This window comes from Fusarium oxysporum, chromosome XI (genome assembly GCF_013085055.1).
Source record: "Fusarium oxysporum Fo47 chromosome XI, complete sequence".
Taxonomy (NCBI): domain Eukaryota; kingdom Fungi; phylum Ascomycota; class Sordariomycetes; order Hypocreales; family Nectriaceae; genus Fusarium; species Fusarium oxysporum.
Window position 1 is genome coordinate 1,794,076 of NC_072850.1, and position 18,746 is coordinate 1,812,821.

Below are 18,746 nucleotides of genomic sequence, written 5' to 3' on the forward strand. Positions count from 1 at the left end.
GGTTAATTCGACAGCGATTTGATGGCCCCGCTATTGTTAGGGGACGCGCAATGTCGCTCAGAACGCGAGCACCTGGATGTGCCCCATCGCGTCGCGTTATATCATGTCAAGCCCTCTTCGGCATCTGGCACGCGTGACTGAACATAGACACTCGCTGCCACTGTGTGATTGATTACGCACCTCTTCTTATAACACTTGTCGACCGTCACAATTTAGTATCTCCATCGCTTTTAGTGCCATTAGAGGTGGTGCAGATAATGCTCATGACACCAAAGGATTCACAGCCCGGGACGCGCTCACTTGGCAGACTCTCAAGTCCTTCGTCGGCGAGAGACTTTATCTTTCGTGTTGGTGATATCAACTTTCATGTTACTGCCTGCGTCACTCTTACTCATAAGCTCATATTACTCTCTGCTCTGTAAGGTCCGTCAGTAACATGACGACGCGGATCAGCACATCATGGGGCCAGTGATGTAATGCCTCGAAGCCTCAACGATCATTGTGACCGCCAGGCACTTACCTTTAGTCCAGAAGCTTGCTTAGCAGTGAGGTGGTTCAGTATAGCATGTGCTACAGGATAGAAGCGGTTATAGTTTGAGTATCAGTAACGTGATTGCTATGTCTATGTGACAGAACAAGAGCTAGACGTGGCCTAGATAAACCATGGGACCGGAACATCGCACTCGACAAACTGCAACCAATCGACACGCTGGCCAGCTTTTCTAATACTCCGAAGATCCTGCTGTTTCCAGATACTCTCAATAACATCGCGTAGAACCTTGATGTTGCCAATGCTTCTCACACTGTACATTCTGTCAAGGATATGAAGAATGCTGACGCGGTCTTGCTCATCGACTTCACATGCGATGACAAACACTGGCCATGGACTGGTTGCAACACCTAGACTTTTCAAGACTTCCAGGGCTTGTTGTACGTAAACCGGCCGCGTGAAATCGTCCTCCGCGATGGGATGAACGCGTTGGAGATAGAGCAGTGTCGCTAGGCGATACAACTCAGCGATAGCCAAAATGCGATGTGCTCTCAAACTATAAGAACTCTCAATGGGAGCAAGTAACTGTCGGATGTTGTAAAGCTTCATTGCCAAATCGCACCTTCGCAGCGTTGAGGTGCTCAGACAATCATGTGCGGAGTGTAGTCGCATCATGTTGATTCTATCAATGATCTCAAGCACTTCAACAGAACAGCCCAAGGATCCCACGATCTGGGCTAGAGTCAGAAGACTGGACGTAAGAATGGGGGCACTTACGAGAGACTTATCACCACTGAAAGCGTCAAGAGCGGATGTTGAGACGGAACCAGGGCTTTCTTTAAGTCGGCATGATGGATGGTTGAAAGCAGCCAAAACATCGTGGTATAGCCACCAGGTAAGAAGGAAATCTGAGCTTGAACCGGGCGTATCTGTGAAGCGCTGTCGCCTTATGATCTCCTTCGCTCCGTTCAAATGGATGTGCCAATTGTGCTCTTCTCTATCAAAGACCTGTGAAACGTCAGTCACGGTAACGACCAAATGTCTGGTCATACGGACATCGTAAACACAAAGCATCATTACTGCTGCAAGCTGAACTTGACTGGTCGATGTGCATATTGACCTCCTACCGGTCCTGAGTGACTGTGATAAGTTCTGGATAGCTTTCAGTTTGAACGAGATCGCATCATATATTGAGTTCGAGTAATGGATCATTGCTACAGCCATCATTGCATTGAGCAATGCAAGAGCCGAAGTGTCTTGACTTGACAATGCCATGGGGAGTAATGTCGAACAGAAGCCGTTTTGAACTTGCGTTGTGGAGATCATGGAAGATATAATGTTCTCGTCTGGCATCATTAGCCAAAGAAAGATAGAAATGTCCGTATCTTACACACAATAACCGAGAAGCATCCCTTCATGGTCGAGAAAGGGGCCATGAAGTGTGAGACTGCATCGAGGGCGTTGTTGGAAGAGATCCACAAGTATATGTCCATCACCCTTGGAGACAGCAATATCAACATCTGATAAGGATATGTTCAAGAAGTATTTGCCATAGTGAACCGATTTTGAAAGTGTTGTTGGGGGTCGATGCTCAGCAGGGTCACGTTTTCTCCGCCGCCCATCATGACGATCTGGCCAGAGAAGTTGAAGGCCATACCCAAGACATTTTCTTTGTGTCCGAATGCAATTATTACAACTTGGCGTTGCCCTATCACAGCCGATCTTGCGCCCTACGCTTGTCAGCTTGATGATCAATACTGGGCATGTTATCTTACTTTTGCAGGTCCAACAACTTTGTTTGGGCAGCATCCTCGCCTTGCTATTTGACATTGACTGAATCTGATGACCTCGAGTTTTCATGATGTTAATACCAAGACTTCGGATGAATTGACAGTTTGTTTCGGTATCTTGCCACTTCATGGCTCAATGTGTAATGGAAGTCAGCGGGGTCTAGAGGATGATGTGTCAGCCGCCAATAACCACCATATTCATAACTGAACCCAAAAAGGCAATTCGACCCAGCAGTGCATAGTGCCCGATAAGTTCAAGGTTGGTGCAACATAAGCTGGAAACAGACTGACTGAATGCATGAGAACACCTATACTCTAAAATAATTCGAATCTAAAGGCAATTGACAGTTTGTGCAATTGGATATCTGAGAAGACGAGTAACTACGAGCGCTATCATAAAAACGAACCCGCGCATGATCCAAACCTCCAGAGAGAGTAAAATCTCCTGGGCGATGATAATATGACCCTTTGGATACGGCTGAAAGAGAAACCAGCATTTCGAGATCTCGCCTCGCCACTAATCCATGACGACATGCTTTGCAACCTTCTCGTTGACCTTGAGACTCAGCAGGTCAGGCCGCGCGTAATGTCCAACGACGTCAATGAAAGCCTTGGGCTTATCAATATCTCTCAGATTGACCACGGCCGTGATGATGCCCTCTTCACCGTCACCGATGGGCTCTGCAAGTGGCTTGCCATCGGGCCCAAAGATCATCGAGAATCCACCACCCGGCTACATCAACAGTCAGCAGTCTGTCCATCTTCAAGGGGCCTTCTCTTACTGTTTTGGTCACAGGATTTCCTGTAAGTCCATTTCTTTCCAAGTTCTTTTCGGTGAGAACCTGCGAGGCAACAGCGACAAAAGTTGCTCCCTCAATGGCCAAGAACTGACTTGCGCGATAGCTGGCCTCGCCAGTTTCGTGGTACAACCAAGCGATCTTCTGAGGGTCTGGCATCTCAAACTCAGCTGGCCAACTAGCAATATGAATCTGCACACCCTGCGCATATTCGTTGTATCGAAGCAATGGCTGCAAATGTTCCCAGCAGTTCAAGGCGCCAACCTTTCCAAACTTGGAATCAACAACGACTTTGAGCGATTCGGCTTGTCCTTCACCCCAGATCGTTCGCTCCACGTGGGTTGGCTTGATCTTTCGTCGATGATGGATGATTTCGCCATTTGTATCGATGAATGACTGCCCCATATACAGGCTTGCTCCATCTCGCTCACTGTACCCAAGAACGACGAGCATACCTGCCTTCTTGACGGCTTGTTGGATTCGTTTCATCTGAGGCGAGTCTCTGCGCATAGAATTGGCCATGTATTCGTGTATCCAACCCCCATTGTTAATGACTGGCGACGTCCACATTTGCCTGCATAGCCCTGTTAATGTCTACAGAGCAGATGAAACCTTTCTGGCTGACAGATTTCGATCATACCATGGATAACCGGGGATCCAAACTTCGGGAAACCCAAGTACTTGGACTCCATCGGTGGCAGCTTTCTCGATCAGGGCGATGGTTTTGTCAACGCTCCCTTCGAGGTCAAGCCATGCGGGCTCTGCCTGTACAGCGCCGACTTTGACAGTTTGGTCCATGATGGGCAGAGCAAGAATTTAATTGCAGGTTGGGGACACAAGATTGAGTTGGCACGCTATAATGTCTTTCCATCTTGAAGCTGGGGGGCTTATTTATACATGGTCAAAGTACTCGTCTTTCGAGACTCCATGATTATGGATGCTTCATGACGATAGTTGGTGGAGGTGAATTGCCGAGATCCGTGTACACAGATGACCGAAGGAAATAGTTTGCGATCTCAAGTGCAACAGACGTCGCGTCGTCGATACTTTTGCTCCAAGATAAGCAAAAAGATCCACTACGGCACACATATCATAAGAGCCTGATTACTTATCATATAATTATGGCCTATTTGGGATACGAAAGCCGGCATGCAGCACAACGCTGGCTTGCTGCTACCCCGCATGGGCCAACAGCCATGCTCGCAAACTCTTGCCTCATGATTGTCACTAACGGGTCTTCGATTAAGTCAAACAGTATCCAATAACTGACTGATGTTCTACAAAGAAACGCGCCCAGCAGCCATGGCTGACACTATGGGTCTGACAGGGTGCCAGAATTGCTCCCGATATAACACCTCATATACCACCAGCATCGTCTTTCTGCCCAAGTTCAACAGCGTTCGTTTATGCCGCCGGTGGCATCAGCGCATCCACATCCGGACCCCATCCATCGTCGTTGGAAATAGTGATAATGTTATCCGATCCCTCCTTCAGATCAAAGAAACCCCGACTGAGTCCCGTCTGAGAAAGATGGCTGGTAGACAAGAACGCAAGCTTCTGAGATTCTCCGTTGACGTTGACGGTGGCATATCGTGATCCGGTGTCGCCATTTCGGTACTTGACGTTAATAGTAGCTGTACCTCCAGAGCTCTTGATGTTCTTGAAGGTAAGAGTACCTTTCTTATCGCCTCCGATGTAGCCGACAGCTTGACCGCCACTGCATTCGCTGCATGAGATGACTCTGGCATCATTGCCCATTGTCGCAGTCTCTCCCTCAATCTTTGTCATTTTGGTCTCGGACCACGTTCCCTTTGAAAGGTTCGGCGACCAAGAGTCGTACCAGCTGAGTGTAACCTTGGTGCCATCAACCTTGAGCGGAAGCCAGACGTAGGTGCTGGCGGCGAGGTTTGTAGAAACCCAGCGATCACCGATGTAGATGGCATTGCCGTTGCCGAGAGGCTGAATGTAGCTGACCTGGCTTTGATAGGTCTTTGATCCAATAGGTGCAAACTCGGTCCAGTTGGACCATGGGCCAGACAGTGACTTGGCGTAACTGTAGATCTGTTGGTGTCTTGCGTTAATAAACTTGGGGTGTAGCCAAAGGTGAGGAAGGCTGCTTACATTATCATTGGCATTCCAGCCGGTCAGATGAGAGCCAAATATGAAGTAGTATCCGTTCTGCTTCAACATAGCTGGGGACTCGGCAAAGTACTGCCATTCGTACGTGATATCCGTGACGTTGAGGTAGTCGTCTGACAATGCCATGATTCGCGTTCCATACTCGCGCTGCAACTTGGTCAGTTCCTGTCCTCTACCAAAGTGCACAGTGAAAAGCTTACATCTTCAGTCAGGAGATATGCAGATCCATCATCGTCCTTGAAAAGTCCCATATCGCGACTCTGCTTACCAAGAGGCCTGAAGCTTCGATGATAGGTATACTTGCCGCATACACTATCACCAGTGGCGATACCAACCCGCGCATCCTTGTAGTCTGGGCTGTCGATGTGCATGTAAAGAACATACTTCTTTGTCTGGTCATTGTAAATGACCTTGGGTCTTTCAACAATCCGGTTGGGGCCGAGGTCCCCTGCTTCGCTAGTGCGAGAGAGGAGCGCACCTCGGTATGTCCATTCGACGAGATTGGTGGAAGAGTAGCAGTTGACGTTCTGGAAGTATGTTCCGTCTGTCTTGTCCTCGCCGATCATGTAGTAGGTTCCATCAACCTCACTTGTAAAGGTCAGATGTTTGTCCACAATGATAGGATGTGACACTTACATCAACCCATGCCCATGAGCTTGGACATGCTCACCAGTGTTCGTCTGGTCAAAGTCCGGTCAACAAGGTATTCATGTACCAAGTTTTGGATAGACTTACAGCTGTCCATGTTGCTCCCGAGACAAGGTCAAGAGAGGCCTGAACCGTGCTGGCTGCAAGCACAGCAAGAAGAGTCGAGAGGAAACGAGGCATCACACGATCTGGTAAGGAACCTGTTTGTAGGACCCAGCTGCAGTTTTTGGAGCTTGATCGGGACCAACTTTGAGGATGATTCGATGTTCTTATTATACTTCGCCCCGGCTCAATTCTCTTTACGGTATGCTCGGACGCCGGCGAGACATGGCCCGATGTGAAGAATATCTTTTCTGGGGTAAGTCACCGTTACTTCACATTCGACTTCTGCTATGCTCTACTCGGGTATTCGGTACTTAAAAACAAGTTTAAGGTTATGTGATCGACATTGCAATTTTCTCCATCAGGTTCTTCCATATGCGCACCAATTTGAAGACCTTGGCTCAATCATAGGAACCTTCCTTTGTAAGTACTTCACATGATCTGCCGGCCCATATGCGGGGCCGACGTAAACAAGAAGTGAACGGTCTGGGGTAATCGACAGGGGGACATAGAGTGATGGTCCGGGGGTATCGGAGCCGTGAAGAACATATCCTTGTTCCAACGTTACTTGAGCCAAGAAATTTGCAACCTCGTGGTACATGTTGCATCGGACCATCGACGGAGCAATGGCATGCTGCGATCATCGCCTGAGCTCATATGAAATACCATGAATCGAGCCTGACAGATGGCAGGGGTCAGTCGAGGTCGTGGCAACCTGCAGTCAAACATACTCCTTCAACCAGATACTCAAAATTATACATGGACGGTAAGAGGAATCATTAGCCTAAGATGCATGAATATAAGCTATCAGCATGGAATGAGGCACTGATCCGTTCTCTCAGAAAGCGTAGGCCATCTCTTGGCCTCTCATCTTCACGGTACTCCATAGTTCATTAAGCACGAACGATTGAATTGCAAAGTTCAATATGCAAATTAACAAGAACCTTTGAGATCTATGCATATCGACCTATGGACTTTCTATACCATACAGCTCACAGTTATCTAAACATCAATAACCTTGGCCTCGTTCTGGTTCATAGTCGCCCGAACCGTCTCAGCAGTCCTAGGCTCCAGCGACTTCTTAACAGGATCAGGGGCATCAAAGACCTCATTGAGCTCCTCCAACGTTCGGTCCTTTGTCTCCGGGAAGAAGAAGAAGATAAACGCAGCCTCCACCAAATCCCAAAACACGAAAACAAGATAGAAGTAGTAACCGATCTTCTCGAAGGCTGGGCCAGAAGAGTAGGCTAGGATGAGAGAAATAAAGCTGGAGGCCCAGTTGCCCAGTGCTGTTCCCTTGGCTCGTGTCGAAGTTGTGAGTGTCTCTGCGATGTACATGCTTTGCTGGGCGGTCCAACCAAGTGAAAAGACGACACCAAAGAGGAAGACAAAGGCGATAGTGGTATTGGCTGCGTTCTTGTTGCTAGCATCGTCAACGGCCATCTTGGACGTTCCGGTAATGACGGCGAAGATGACTGAACAGAAGAGGATACTGTAAATGAGAAGAGGTCGACGTCCGACACGATCGGTCAAACGGGCTCCGATGACCGAACCAATCAGTCCAAGAACGCTGTTGGTGGCGTTGAGAGCGAGAACCAGCTTTTCGTCCTTGATACCAGCCGTGTTCATCATAGCGACGAGATAGTAGCTGGAAAGCGAGTTACCAGATGCCTGACCCATGATAGCCATACCAAGAACACAGATAAGACGTCGCTTGTTGCTGTGCGAGTTCCAAAGCTCACGGTAATCCCACCACCTCTTGTCTGAAGCCTCAGTCGAGATCTGGGCCATCATCTCCTTCATCTGAAGTTGGACAATAGGATGGTCGACTGATCCCTCGCCGTGATACTTGGCGAGGATGGCGGCAGCTTCATCGTGCTTATCATTGGCGATCAACCATCGGGGCTGTTACTTGGTCAGTAAGTGAGCGGCGGTGATATTGATAAAGAGACTTACAGATTCTGGGAGGAAGAATGCAAAGACTGCGACAATACCAGAGGTGACAAGCTGGATCCAGACCGGGACTCTCCAGCCGTTATTGCCTTTGATGTAAGCGCTGCCATAGGTTGCCCAGCCAGCGATGATAGCCCCAACAGGCCACATGCAGTTGTAGAGACCAGTAAGTGTACCTCTCCACTACAGTCTTGTCAGCGATACTTTCGTACACTTGGCAATGTCACGTACCTTGGGGTGAGCAAGCTCGCTGACGTAAGTTGGTGCAGCGATACAGCAGTACGAGACACCAAAGCCGAGGAGGAATCGACCGCCCATGAACTGAGGCATGGCTTTCGCAGTTGCCCTTCATCTTGTTAGCGCTGTCTGCGGAGTTTTGAGGCAATTACTCACTGAACACAAGTGCCGATGATTATGATGAGAGCGCCAGTGAACATTCCCGCGCGTCGTCCAAAACGATCGGTTGTGAAAGGGACAGTTGGGGCTGCAGCAATGCTGCCAACATTGTAGATCATGAAAACAATGCCAGTAGCAGAACCATCAGATTTCCTGTAATATGTCAGTCAAGTGTCACTCCCCGCAAGGTGGGTATGAACCTACATGTCAAAAGTTCGTTGATATGACTTCATTCCGTTCAATCCACCCATCAAACTGCCATCATAACCATTGAGACAGCCACAGCAATACGCCACGAACAGCACAGCATAGAGCTGAAACATAGACGGCGTCCATGGTGAGAATTTGTTGTTCTCAACTTCATGCGCAATCTCAGTAGCAAGTGCTTCTGGCGGCAAGTCATTGGTCAGATCGCGATGGAGTACATCGGTCTTCTCAAGCTCGTCACGCTTCTCAGACATGGTGTTGACCTTGTGCAGATGTCTTTGGGTAAAGTTGAACGACCCAATGGATGGGAACAAGCATCAATGAGAGACTCAAGAGAGGAGAGAATACCTCGTGCGAGGTCAAAACCTCTTTTATAGATGACGATCCCAGAATGGACTCAGGTTTCCGCGTTAGCTGTTTCTAGCTAACCGGCCGACAAATCGGTCGGTGCCGTAGCCGAGGAGGGTTGGCGGTCGTTTGCGAAAATTAGGCATGACTCGAGAGGGTTCGTGAATAAACTCATTGATAAAATCCGGGGTAGAGGCAAGGAACCAGCATCAATGGTTCCGGGGAGTCTGCGGGGAAATTCTCAAACTCGATAAAGATCGACAAATCGCTTTGAACTTGGCGAGTCGACTCCGGCTCCGACATCCCCGATTGAAGCGCACCAATTGATTTGGGGGCAAGTGGAGAGGGAGAGTCACATGGAGTGAAGACATGCCAGCCTCTTCCGATTCGCACTCATGCGATGTTTTTCGAGCTAAGCTACTGAGTTGAAACAAGGTGCTGGTCAACACTACAAACAGTCTTTTTATGGCCAATAGGACACGAGGCAGAAGAGAACTGACACAGCCACGAGAATCCAAGGTATTCGACCTGGTAAAAAGAAAGATCAGAGTTGATTGACACCTTGTGACACGGACAAAAATGATTGACAAGACTGGGATTCGAACCCAGGCCCCTTTCGAGACTGCGAATCGTTGCTAGTTCGAATCGAACCTGAACACAGCGCCTTAGACCGCTCGGCCATCTTGCCTTGTGATTGGATAGTAAACTGAGAGCTTCTGGCAGAACATGTGCAGCATGATTGTATCCAATGGCAAAGTGTCTTTCAGTCTCATCATTCCTCAATCATTCGTTCCAAAAGGAGTTATCCAAGAGTCGGCAGTAGCCTCCTTTTTCGGTAGGGCAAGACCAGTCAAGTAAAGGTTGTGGAGGCAGGCACTCCGCCTGGTCAGCCAAGTCCAATTCCTGCAACTTCATCAAACTTCATCAAGAGTCATCACAAGTTATCACAATATCTTCAAAGATCATCAAAGAGCATCGAAGAGCATCAAATAGCATGCTCCCGTCTCGCGATCAAACAAACAGAGAGGTAAGGCGCGCACTAAACTCTTGGTCAAACCACCCAAACTAACAAACACGTCAGGCAATGGCTAACTCTGACCGAATACGGCTCGCATCTGACAGCCAGGCCAACAATGATGCTTCTTACGAAGATTACATGAGACGCTACCGGGCGCGATATCCCAACTCAAACTGGGAACCCAAAACGCGAAGGATGGTCGGGCCAATGTATAATCCAACACCATGGCTATCGCCTACATCTCCTGTGTCCTGCTCCTACTCCCGGCGATTGGGATGCTGATCCTTGGGTAATTTATGAAAGATACCATCTTGCGCGGAGCTTCCTCCAGCCGCACGAATCCCCAAGAGTCGAACCTCGAAGAGTCGAACCGCAAATAAGACGAAACTCTGATGATAGCCCACAGTGGGGATACGTTCCCGGGTAAAGATACAGGCAAATTGAACCAGGTACACGTTCGGGAGCTAGCAATCAGCACTACTCAAGAAGAGCAAACGAACAGCGTAGGGAAAACAAGCGTAGGTTCTTGAGGGCTGTGCGGTCTGAAGTTAACAGGGATAATGGATATCCTCAGATCGATAGAAGAGAGCCTCCGGATACTAGAAGGGGCCCTGATATTAATGCTCGAGCTCCTCTTCCTGATATGTGGACTGCTACTACAGAGGCAAGGGGGTGGATGGACGAGGTACAACGGGAAGTGAACCTTCGAGGATCATATACTAGGTTCTCCCGAGGTAGTTTCAGTGAATGAGATTCCTGGTCACGATAACCTCTCCGATATTCAGATCAATGACAGTTGACTTCGTGAACCGAAGGCTATGGCAAATCAATGCTATTTGAGGTTTGCATGACATTTACAGCCTCAATGATACACGACGCAGCGCTATGGTTGCTGTGTCATATGCAAGGTGAGCAAGAGCCACGATGTGTAAATCGATCTCAACGCAAACACGTCATTTCGGTTCCTGATTAACTGAAATGAAGTAAGACAAGCATAATAATAGGTTTAGATCTCCTTAAGTTAAAAAAATTCTTGCTTTTAATGCTAATTCTGAGGATTTGAATGTGATCAACACCCAACTCGTTGGAAAGCGCAGATCCAGGGTAAGCAATTGCTCAAAGTCCGCGATACACGGGAGGCCTGAAGCATCAGTCTCAGGGAGTGGATTAGCTCATGGCTGGAATCACTCTCAATAGACTAACAGTCCCAAACACCGGAAGTAGTTTGCATCGAATATAATTCGTTTGACATTTGCGTCGAGGGCTCTTCACGTGTTAGGTCCGTCACGCTGAGCTAGAGATATGGCAGCCCAACCCCACCCACAATTTGGGGGACACTAGAAATTATCCACTGAAGCGCAAAATCGATTTCTACCCGACGTCACGTCTTTATATAACGCCTACCGATATCCTTGCTTGTGTCATTATTACTGAAATTACAATATTTCAAGAATCCCCCCTCGAGAAGGATTGTTCTTGCAATAATCTGCTACCTTACAATCATTGGCCGTCATTGATGACTAACAGTCGCGAGACCAAGATTTCAGCCGCCAGCACCGCTGAGGCAACCTCCTCTTTCCAACTTGCAACTGTCAATCAACACACCAAGGCTCAGAGTCGCACAAATAGCCGCAATCATCATTCCGCACCAAAGTGAATCACTATCGATTCCTGTCTCTGCAACTCGTCTCCTTTCTCGCACCTCCGTGATCAGGCAACTCGGCCTGGCTTGTCCCAGTGCCGACGCCTTACCATGCCACACCGTGAACCCAGTACATCTTGTCCCCGAATCAATCGGACGCCATTTCTAGCCTTGATGTCGCATTATCCGACCGCTGAAGCTCTCCCTCTCGCCTGCAATAGGCATCGCGAGACAACTTTTGTGACTCGGCCAGCGGTATTGCCTGCACGAACAACCTGCATCCAGCGCTTGAACGCACCCCGTTTCCTCGACGACAAACTTCAATATGATTGTATGATTCCGCCGTAAAACGAACAGCTTTTGTGACAACCCAAGCAAGCCTACGACCGACCGTGGCTATCCAAGCCATTCGAGCAGGCCCATTGTCGAATGACGTCGCAGAATGCATTCTCTATCTTGGAAATGGCCCCTCCGATTTACCCAGCCTAGCGCACGCGATCTTCATGCTTTTGAGCAAGATCAAGAGCTTCCGCTGCATTTCTCAATTGCAGCCGATGTGTCTTCGGATCCCTTGTGGCACCACGAGGTCTCCAACCGGCGAACGAGTCGGAGTTATAGACGAAGCTTTGGTGTTTACACGAGCACCTCGTTTCCGCCGACCGCACCGAAGCCACGACGGCCAACATCAACTAAGATGCTCTGTCACCCCCCTCGACTTCGTGACAAAGTGTCCGGCCAGAGCTGTTATCATGTTGTCGCTACGATCGATACTTGGCGGGTTAAAGTTGGATCACGACTTGGCTTCAACATATAGTGACACTCGAGTCTTTCCATTGCCGTTACTGGTACCCGGATATCTGCAAGCTCTGGTGCAGGCATAGATTCCTGAAAGCTGTGTCTACAGCGCTAGAATTTGAGGACTTCTATACCGTCATTGTCGCCCGGCTGAGCTGTTGCCACCCGCTGTACGATTCATTGCTGGCTTCAATACGCGGATCAGCCCAACTCTCACAAAGCAAAGGAAACGAGCCGCATTCTATCAATTTCGTTCTCGCGACCATCGCCTGCGCACTCATGATTCAATCCTGTGCTCGCCACGTCGTGGAAGCCATTACGGCAAGGGATGCATGCCTGCTTCAACCCCCCGCGCGATCCTGTTGTGATTCACTGTCCCTGAGCCGGTCGCATTGAGCAAAGCCTTCCGAGACGCCTTCAACATCTCGTCAAGCTCCTACCGCTACTCAGTGCGTCATTCTGTTTGTAATGCCTGTCATCAGCCTGAAATGCGAGCCGGTGACTTGTTATCGACTCTTGACCTAAGGTGCCTCAGCCCTACGTGCACCCGCACCATCTCAAGACTAGATGCCGAAACCTGACTTCAAAGTGGCTATCACGAGCTATTTGTGATGCTGATAGCTTCGGTCGATAACACTGAGACACGACGGGCATGTCGACCACTTGCTGTTACCATTTGACTACTCAGGCCATGCCAACAAGCATCAGTGTTTGCTCGAAACACTGGAGAGTCTCTCGCCCTGTCACTAGAGACCCTGGGACGTCAAACAATCTGGCAAAGACCTCGGCATATGGCGAATCCGCAACCCTCTACAAGTTGTCGAGTGCTGTTAGTTGACGATGGCCAGAAGATGTCAGAGGGCCGCACAACTGCTGAGACTCAGGCTGCGAGAGATACGTTCCGATATCTCTTGTCTTCTTCGATCAGTCGCCAGAGTACCCCTAACGTTCTCGATATTGTCCCCCACTATTCTGCTCGTGCGTGGGGGGCACGTAGATCCTGTCACTCAGCCATGCGAGATGCCTGCGATCAGTCCGATCTGCACGGTTCTCACACAGAGCGTTGCGACGCATGCTAAACTTGCTTCACGCGTCCGCGGATAGTGCTTTTCTGCCTATTGCTCTCATTCAAAACTGCCTGGCCTTGACATATCGCATTCTGACGGGGAACTGCCACATACCCTAGCACGTTCTTCATAGTGGTGTTTCGCAGCTTGCGAACACTCGAGACAGAGGAAGCACATGCTCACGTTGCCAACGCAGCCACCAGAAAGGGGATGAGAAACCCATGTCCCATGCATGGCAGCTGTTTTCTGAGCTGTGACATAATCTGGCGGCATGACCATTGCTGCCCGTTTTCTCTACCCCCCAGATTGCATCTTGGGGGCAATCCTGGCGACACTGTCGTCGGCATCACACCAGCCGAAGTCTGCTATTGACGCAGTGCCGACACTGAGACCGGTGTCATCCGCATCGACGCCATGCTCTCATTCCGGCCATAGGCTTCGGGCACCCCTACGTGGTCAATTGGTGTTGTGCGACAGATTGACACCGTTGCTCTGAGAAGTTGAGGCCTGGAGAAAAGCTTCCGCAGTGATGGCTAGTTCTGTTTGACGCGCCGTCTACTTCGTCGTATACTCAAAGACCGGAAATTTCATCCGCCACGAGGGACATTCGGGTCTGTCTCTATACAAGCCGGCCTTCTCCACACAAATTCTGACTGGAGAGACCACTTGAGTATCTGCATCAGAGAAGCCATAATATTTCATCCAGTACTTGGACACATCCCTCTCGTGGTTCGTGACGTGGACTTCACCAGATTCTTGCGCATCGATCGCCAAGCCTGTCGGCTATTCTGTTCAGAGTCAATCCACCATAGCATTCGCAGGTAGTACAATCCCGTGCCCCTCGCCCTGGACCGACTGGATATCCTGTGCAACAGCAATTGCATTTGGCAAGCATAGCCTGATGGCGTGTCCTTCAATCGTTTCTCGAACCACATTCGTGCGACCGTTCGCGTGAATATGACGCCTAGAGCACGCAAAGAAGCAAGGTTATCATGTACAGGCTAGTGGTGGCTGTGATCAGGTCGGTGGTCTGTATTCGTCCATGAGTGACGTAGACATGCGACCCAACGCCTTCACCATGCAATGTTCCAGAGTACATCTTGTCGCTCCCTTCATTCTCGTTCTCGGGTGACGAGCTTCCAAACGCGAGCATTGATTACGCGAGATAAGGTCGCCGAGGTTTGTTGCCAGTGGCCATTTGTCTTCACTTATCAATGACGCGTAGGAAGCTCCCCATGAGCGCCAGACAACCATGGCGAGCAGAGGACATCGGTGACGCGGCACTTCGGAAGCTCGACCTGTCGCCCATACGAAAGCATGATGACCGCAGATCCGGATAATCGTTCCTTGATTGCATTTTCCCCGATGCCAAAGTCTCTGACCATGTTGCATTTGGCCTGATCACTCTCATCAAGCAAGACAAGGCTCGGGTCTCGCCATGGCACGCCCGATCTCAACAAGGATCTTTGGATGTTGGGCCCTTGATAGTTGGACCCGAATGTCCAAGACGTGATGGTCTCTTCAATTGTGAGCGCTGAACACGAGTTTAAATGAAGCTGCGTGCAGCTTCTGTCCGATAAGAGTGCAGGGCATTATGTTGTGGCAGCAGGCGCGTTGATCCCACAGCAACACGCAACACCTTCCTGCAGCAGCCTTGTGTCTTCACCAGCTCCCTGCAAAGCGTGAATGCTGCTCATGTCCATATTCAACTTAATGCAAGGGAAGGGGGAACAGCGCATACAGTGTTGATCACTGCTGGGCACTCTAGACTTCGGCATGGGCGTAGACCAGACCTGTGCAAGAGCTGGCCTCTCACGTCGACTCTCCGTTTCAGCATCCTCCAGATGGTAGCATTTGGGCTCCAAGCTGCGATGGTCCTTGTGCCAGAGTTTTAGAGAAACTGCGAGAAAGATCTGCCGGTAATACTTGTTGACTTCACCGCTGCCTGCTTCGCGTGCTTTGCTTGCTTTGCTTGCAGCGTCGGAGAAGACAGGATGACACGATTGTCACACGCGTCGCTCGCATTGCAACAGAAAGTTGACGCGATGGTCTATTCTCTTGCGGATCTGAGAACAACGACGAATTAGAGCGATGAATGGCTCTGCAGATGCACCTATCGCGCGCGTTCAGCCATGTCCTTGTCAGCCTTCCAAGGTCAACAGACCTCACGCCAGACATCGCCCTTCAAGCGTTCGCGACACCAGCAACTGTCAGTACTGGCTATTCTATCTAAAGCGTCAAGCACTGACCTGTTACTCCCAGTCTACAATCACCAGACATGATGCGCATACGACGAAGACCCGACAACGACCGACGAGTTCCGAACGATAAACGACGACCAAGCAAGCTAGCACCACCGATGCGAGTACTCTTCACGAGCGAACGAACGACGAGAGCGACCGAGCGACCGACGAATACGATGAACGACGACGACGACGACGACGACGACGAAACACAGCGACGACTCACTTATGACCGCCTGCGATATCAATTCCAACGGACGACGACCGACTGCGATACGAACAAGTTACGACATCGACTATTCTCGCGCAACTACGAACGACAGATCTCGAATGCAGCTACATGTTTTACACATCTCTGCATGGTCAACAATCCCACCACATGGCATTGTATCATCGTGGGTAGGGCGCCTCGCTTTGGCAATTCGACGAGATGGGCTGTCGACAGTGATACGTTTTTTTTGCCTCTCCTGTCGACAGCTTGCCCTTACTGATGCCTACGATGTAGCTTTTGGCTGAAAAGCTAGATGTTCTGATAACTGTCTCAATTACCGTATAAGAGGGTTTGCTGTCTGCTGTCAAGACAACCCAACCCAACTTCTTAACACACAAGAGCAGCAGGCCCCCATTTATATGGCGTTGGAGACAGCCATCGGGACCACTAACGTTTCAGCCAAAAGCGACATGCTAGGTACTTGTGAGGGCAAATCCGGGCTGTCGACGGACAGATGTCGCTGATGCTATGTGTTTCGCAAGTATCATATCTCTCAATCTCCAGCCTTTCAAGGCTGTGACACATGCAAAGAGGAAGGGGTAGCAACAAGCTGGCGCACAGTGACAAAACTAGCCGGTTACACACAGGGCCGATGTCCTTGCCATTTCCGCCATCTTCTTTGCCTGGCATCGGTGTCTGTACACGAAATCTCAGCGCCTGCTCCGCTACACTAGCTCGACAAAGTTGGATTGGCCTGTCTGTAGACTCCAACTCTCTGAATCATTACGACCGCCTCGACGCATCTCGGTACGAGCAGATCATCTCCTCCTCAATGCAACCACTAGGCGTAATTTGATCTCTTGCAACCTACACCTCCGGCCATATGTACCCAAAGTCATAGAGCTGCTCTAGCTGTCGTCTGATTCTGGAAGCATTTGGGTGCACATTAGGGTATCTGATACGGGGTGCGCTCTCAACAGGAACAACCATTGCATCCACAGTAGTATACACAGCCGTCTCCAGTCACCACTTTCTGTGCAGTCAATGCTTTGCCTCTGTTGCCACTCTTTCGTCCTCGCATTGATGTATTGTTCTCAAAGTAACGCTCACGTCGTCAATTCGTGTATCCCCACGTCGTAACCTCATTTGGCGGTCATTGCCTCCCCTCGCGACGCTCACTACAATTCAGTCAGCCAACGACTGGCTGACTCGTTTCTCTCGACAGTCCTCCTCCTTCAGGCGCACTCCATGACCCATATCAATGGACTACTACCAGAAAACCTTCAAAGACGTCCGAACCGAAGCAACTTTCATGGCTGATGTTCATCTATTGAGACAGTTGCCAATCCTAACCGCTGTCTTTTCAGACAGGATGCCTACTGACGGTGCTCTTACCCGAGAAAGCGTGAGCTGAACGACCATCATGCACTGCGAACTACTCTGCCTGCACGAGCATGATTTCGCCCTTGAACCGTCACCAACCTTCATCAACATGAGTATGGGCCTTCCTCTTTTGCGTCAGTTTCCCCGCACAGAATGCTTTACTATGCAGGCCATTCTGCGAACATATTGCAATTGAGTATTGATCAAATACACTACTTTTCTTTCGTGTCAAGACCCCGAAGTGATTCCCATTCGTCTTCCGTCATTCCAAACTCGATCAGGTCGTACCATTTGCGGTTCATCCAAATAGTGTCTCGTCTTCTGCCTTCCAGCCTGAAACCAATATTCTCGTAGAGATATACTCCTCGTGGATTGTAATTTGTAGTAGTAATACCAATCGTATGCAAGCCAGCGTGGCGGAAACCCCAGTCTACCATCCAGTTGATTGCTTCTCTTCCGTAGCCTTTGCCTTGATGCTCTTTAATAAGAGAGATACCAATCTCGGCGGTTCGGTGATGAGCGACTGTTGGTGAGATGCCTCCCCAGCCGATGCACATGACGCCAATAATAGTTCGTGACTTCTTTTCTTTCTCTTCTGTCTTGTCATTGTCGTCATCTTCTCTAAGACATATCGCGACACCGAGCAAAGAGTTGACAACAGAGTCTATGTATGAATCAACCTCCTTCGGCCCCTTTGGCAAGAGCATAGTGGGTGCTGAAAGGGCCTGGATGACTGGGTCTTGGAGGATGGTAAGGGCGACTTTTTGGAGGTTCCCGTCGGTTTTGTCGGCTCGAATGTACTCCAGCCGATTTGACTTGTAGGCATTTACGATGTCTTCTGTTGAGTAGTCCATGGTGATTGGTGTGTCTGAAGAGTGCAATGATTGTGTAAATGATCAGAGACTGAATGTAATTGACTGACAAGTTTATTGGCGATGCTTTTGTAGACACAGGAGGTCCTCCAATGCCCAGCCATCTTTGACGCTATTCCCAAGTCGGGTGCCGGATGAGTCATTGGCCGCTTTATGTTCGCTTACTCGTATTCCCTTTATGGCAGTTATCGAACGCACAAAGAATAGCCGTCTGGTTTTGTGAAGTATCTAGCAAGCTCCAAGGCTTGCATTGGCTAGCTTGTGATACCACGGCCATCTGCTCGGATTAAGGTATGTCATGACCCTTTCCCCCAGAAGACCGAGCCCCACGTCGCTAACTGGAATATTCCCCGACCGGAGGCCTCATGCTACCAGTGCTGAGAAGTATTAATTAGTGTTTGTTCAACTTGTAACCATTCTGCGATCTCGTCACGTACAACCAAAACATGCTTCGATGGCAAGAAGATGAGGCCAAGGTTCCGTGAGCCTCATCATGACTTCCGCAAGACTGGCCAAAAGCAGGGAGTGGTGCCGGAGAAAAAGATTTCTTCTTTAAAATCCCAGTGTTGCCAATGGCGAGAGTCAATTCTTACACTTTATAACCAATAAAATCCATATTGTGAACCATATCATAAACTTAAAGCT

The 18,746-nt window shown here is 49.5% G+C and overlaps 5 protein-coding genes and 1 non-coding gene across 6 annotated transcripts; all 6 read right to left on the reverse strand.

The window, feature by feature from the left end:
- Positions 1-652: 652 nt before the first annotated feature.
- Positions 653-1,714, reverse strand: FOBCDRAFT_265537 (fungal-specific transcription factor domain-containing protein; the record flags this gene model as incomplete). Its single annotated transcript, XM_054707568.2, has 3 exons — positions 653-1,222; positions 1,268-1,498; positions 1,547-1,714. 3 exons carry the CDS (start codon positions 1,712-1,714, stop codon positions 653-655), a joined length of 969 nt encoding a protein of 322 aa, XP_054563543.2.
- A 1,083-nt stretch (positions 1,715-2,797) lies between these two features.
- Positions 2,798-3,875, reverse strand: FOBCDRAFT_147234 (carbon-nitrogen hydrolase; the record flags this gene model as incomplete). Its single annotated transcript, XM_059608253.1, has 3 exons — positions 2,798-3,013; positions 3,063-3,651; positions 3,718-3,875. 3 exons carry the CDS (start codon positions 3,873-3,875, stop codon positions 2,798-2,800), a joined length of 963 nt encoding a protein of 320 aa, XP_059466237.1.
- A 461-nt stretch (positions 3,876-4,336) lies between these two features.
- FOBCDRAFT_192400 (glycosyl hydrolase) lies at positions 4,337-6,567 on the reverse strand (the record flags this gene model as incomplete). Its single annotated transcript, XM_031192763.3, has 6 exons — positions 4,337-5,138; positions 5,199-5,363; positions 5,417-5,804; positions 5,853-5,896; positions 5,952-6,111; positions 6,350-6,567. 6 exons carry the CDS (start codon positions 6,565-6,567, stop codon positions 4,482-4,484), a joined length of 1,632 nt encoding a protein of 543 aa, XP_031031609.3. The 3' UTR covers positions 4,337-4,481.
- A 401-nt stretch (positions 6,568-6,968) lies between these two features.
- On the reverse strand, positions 6,969-8,776 carry FOBCDRAFT_286453 (general substrate transporter; the record flags this gene model as incomplete). The annotated part of the gene is made up of 5 exons (XM_031192764.2): positions 6,969-7,871; positions 7,923-8,102; positions 8,151-8,265; positions 8,313-8,468; positions 8,520-8,776. The coding sequence occupies 5 exons, from the start codon at positions 8,774-8,776 to the stop codon at positions 6,969-6,971; spliced, it is 1,611 nt and encodes a 536-aa protein (XP_031031610.2).
- A 678-nt stretch (positions 8,777-9,454) lies between these two features.
- Positions 9,455-9,558, reverse strand: FOBCDRAFT_t262. Its single transcript has one exon. It is a non-coding gene; the product is annotated as a tRNA-Leu (tRNA).
- A 7,857-nt stretch (positions 9,559-17,415) lies between these two features.
- FOBCDRAFT_233728 (acyl-CoA N-acyltransferase) lies at positions 17,416-18,346 on the reverse strand. Its single transcript, XM_031192766.3, has one exon. The coding sequence runs from the start codon at positions 18,081-18,083 to the stop codon at positions 17,442-17,444; it is 642 nt and encodes a 213-aa protein (XP_031031612.2). The 5' UTR covers positions 18,084-18,346; the 3' UTR covers positions 17,416-17,441.
- Between the last annotated feature and the right edge of the window lie 400 nt (positions 18,347-18,746).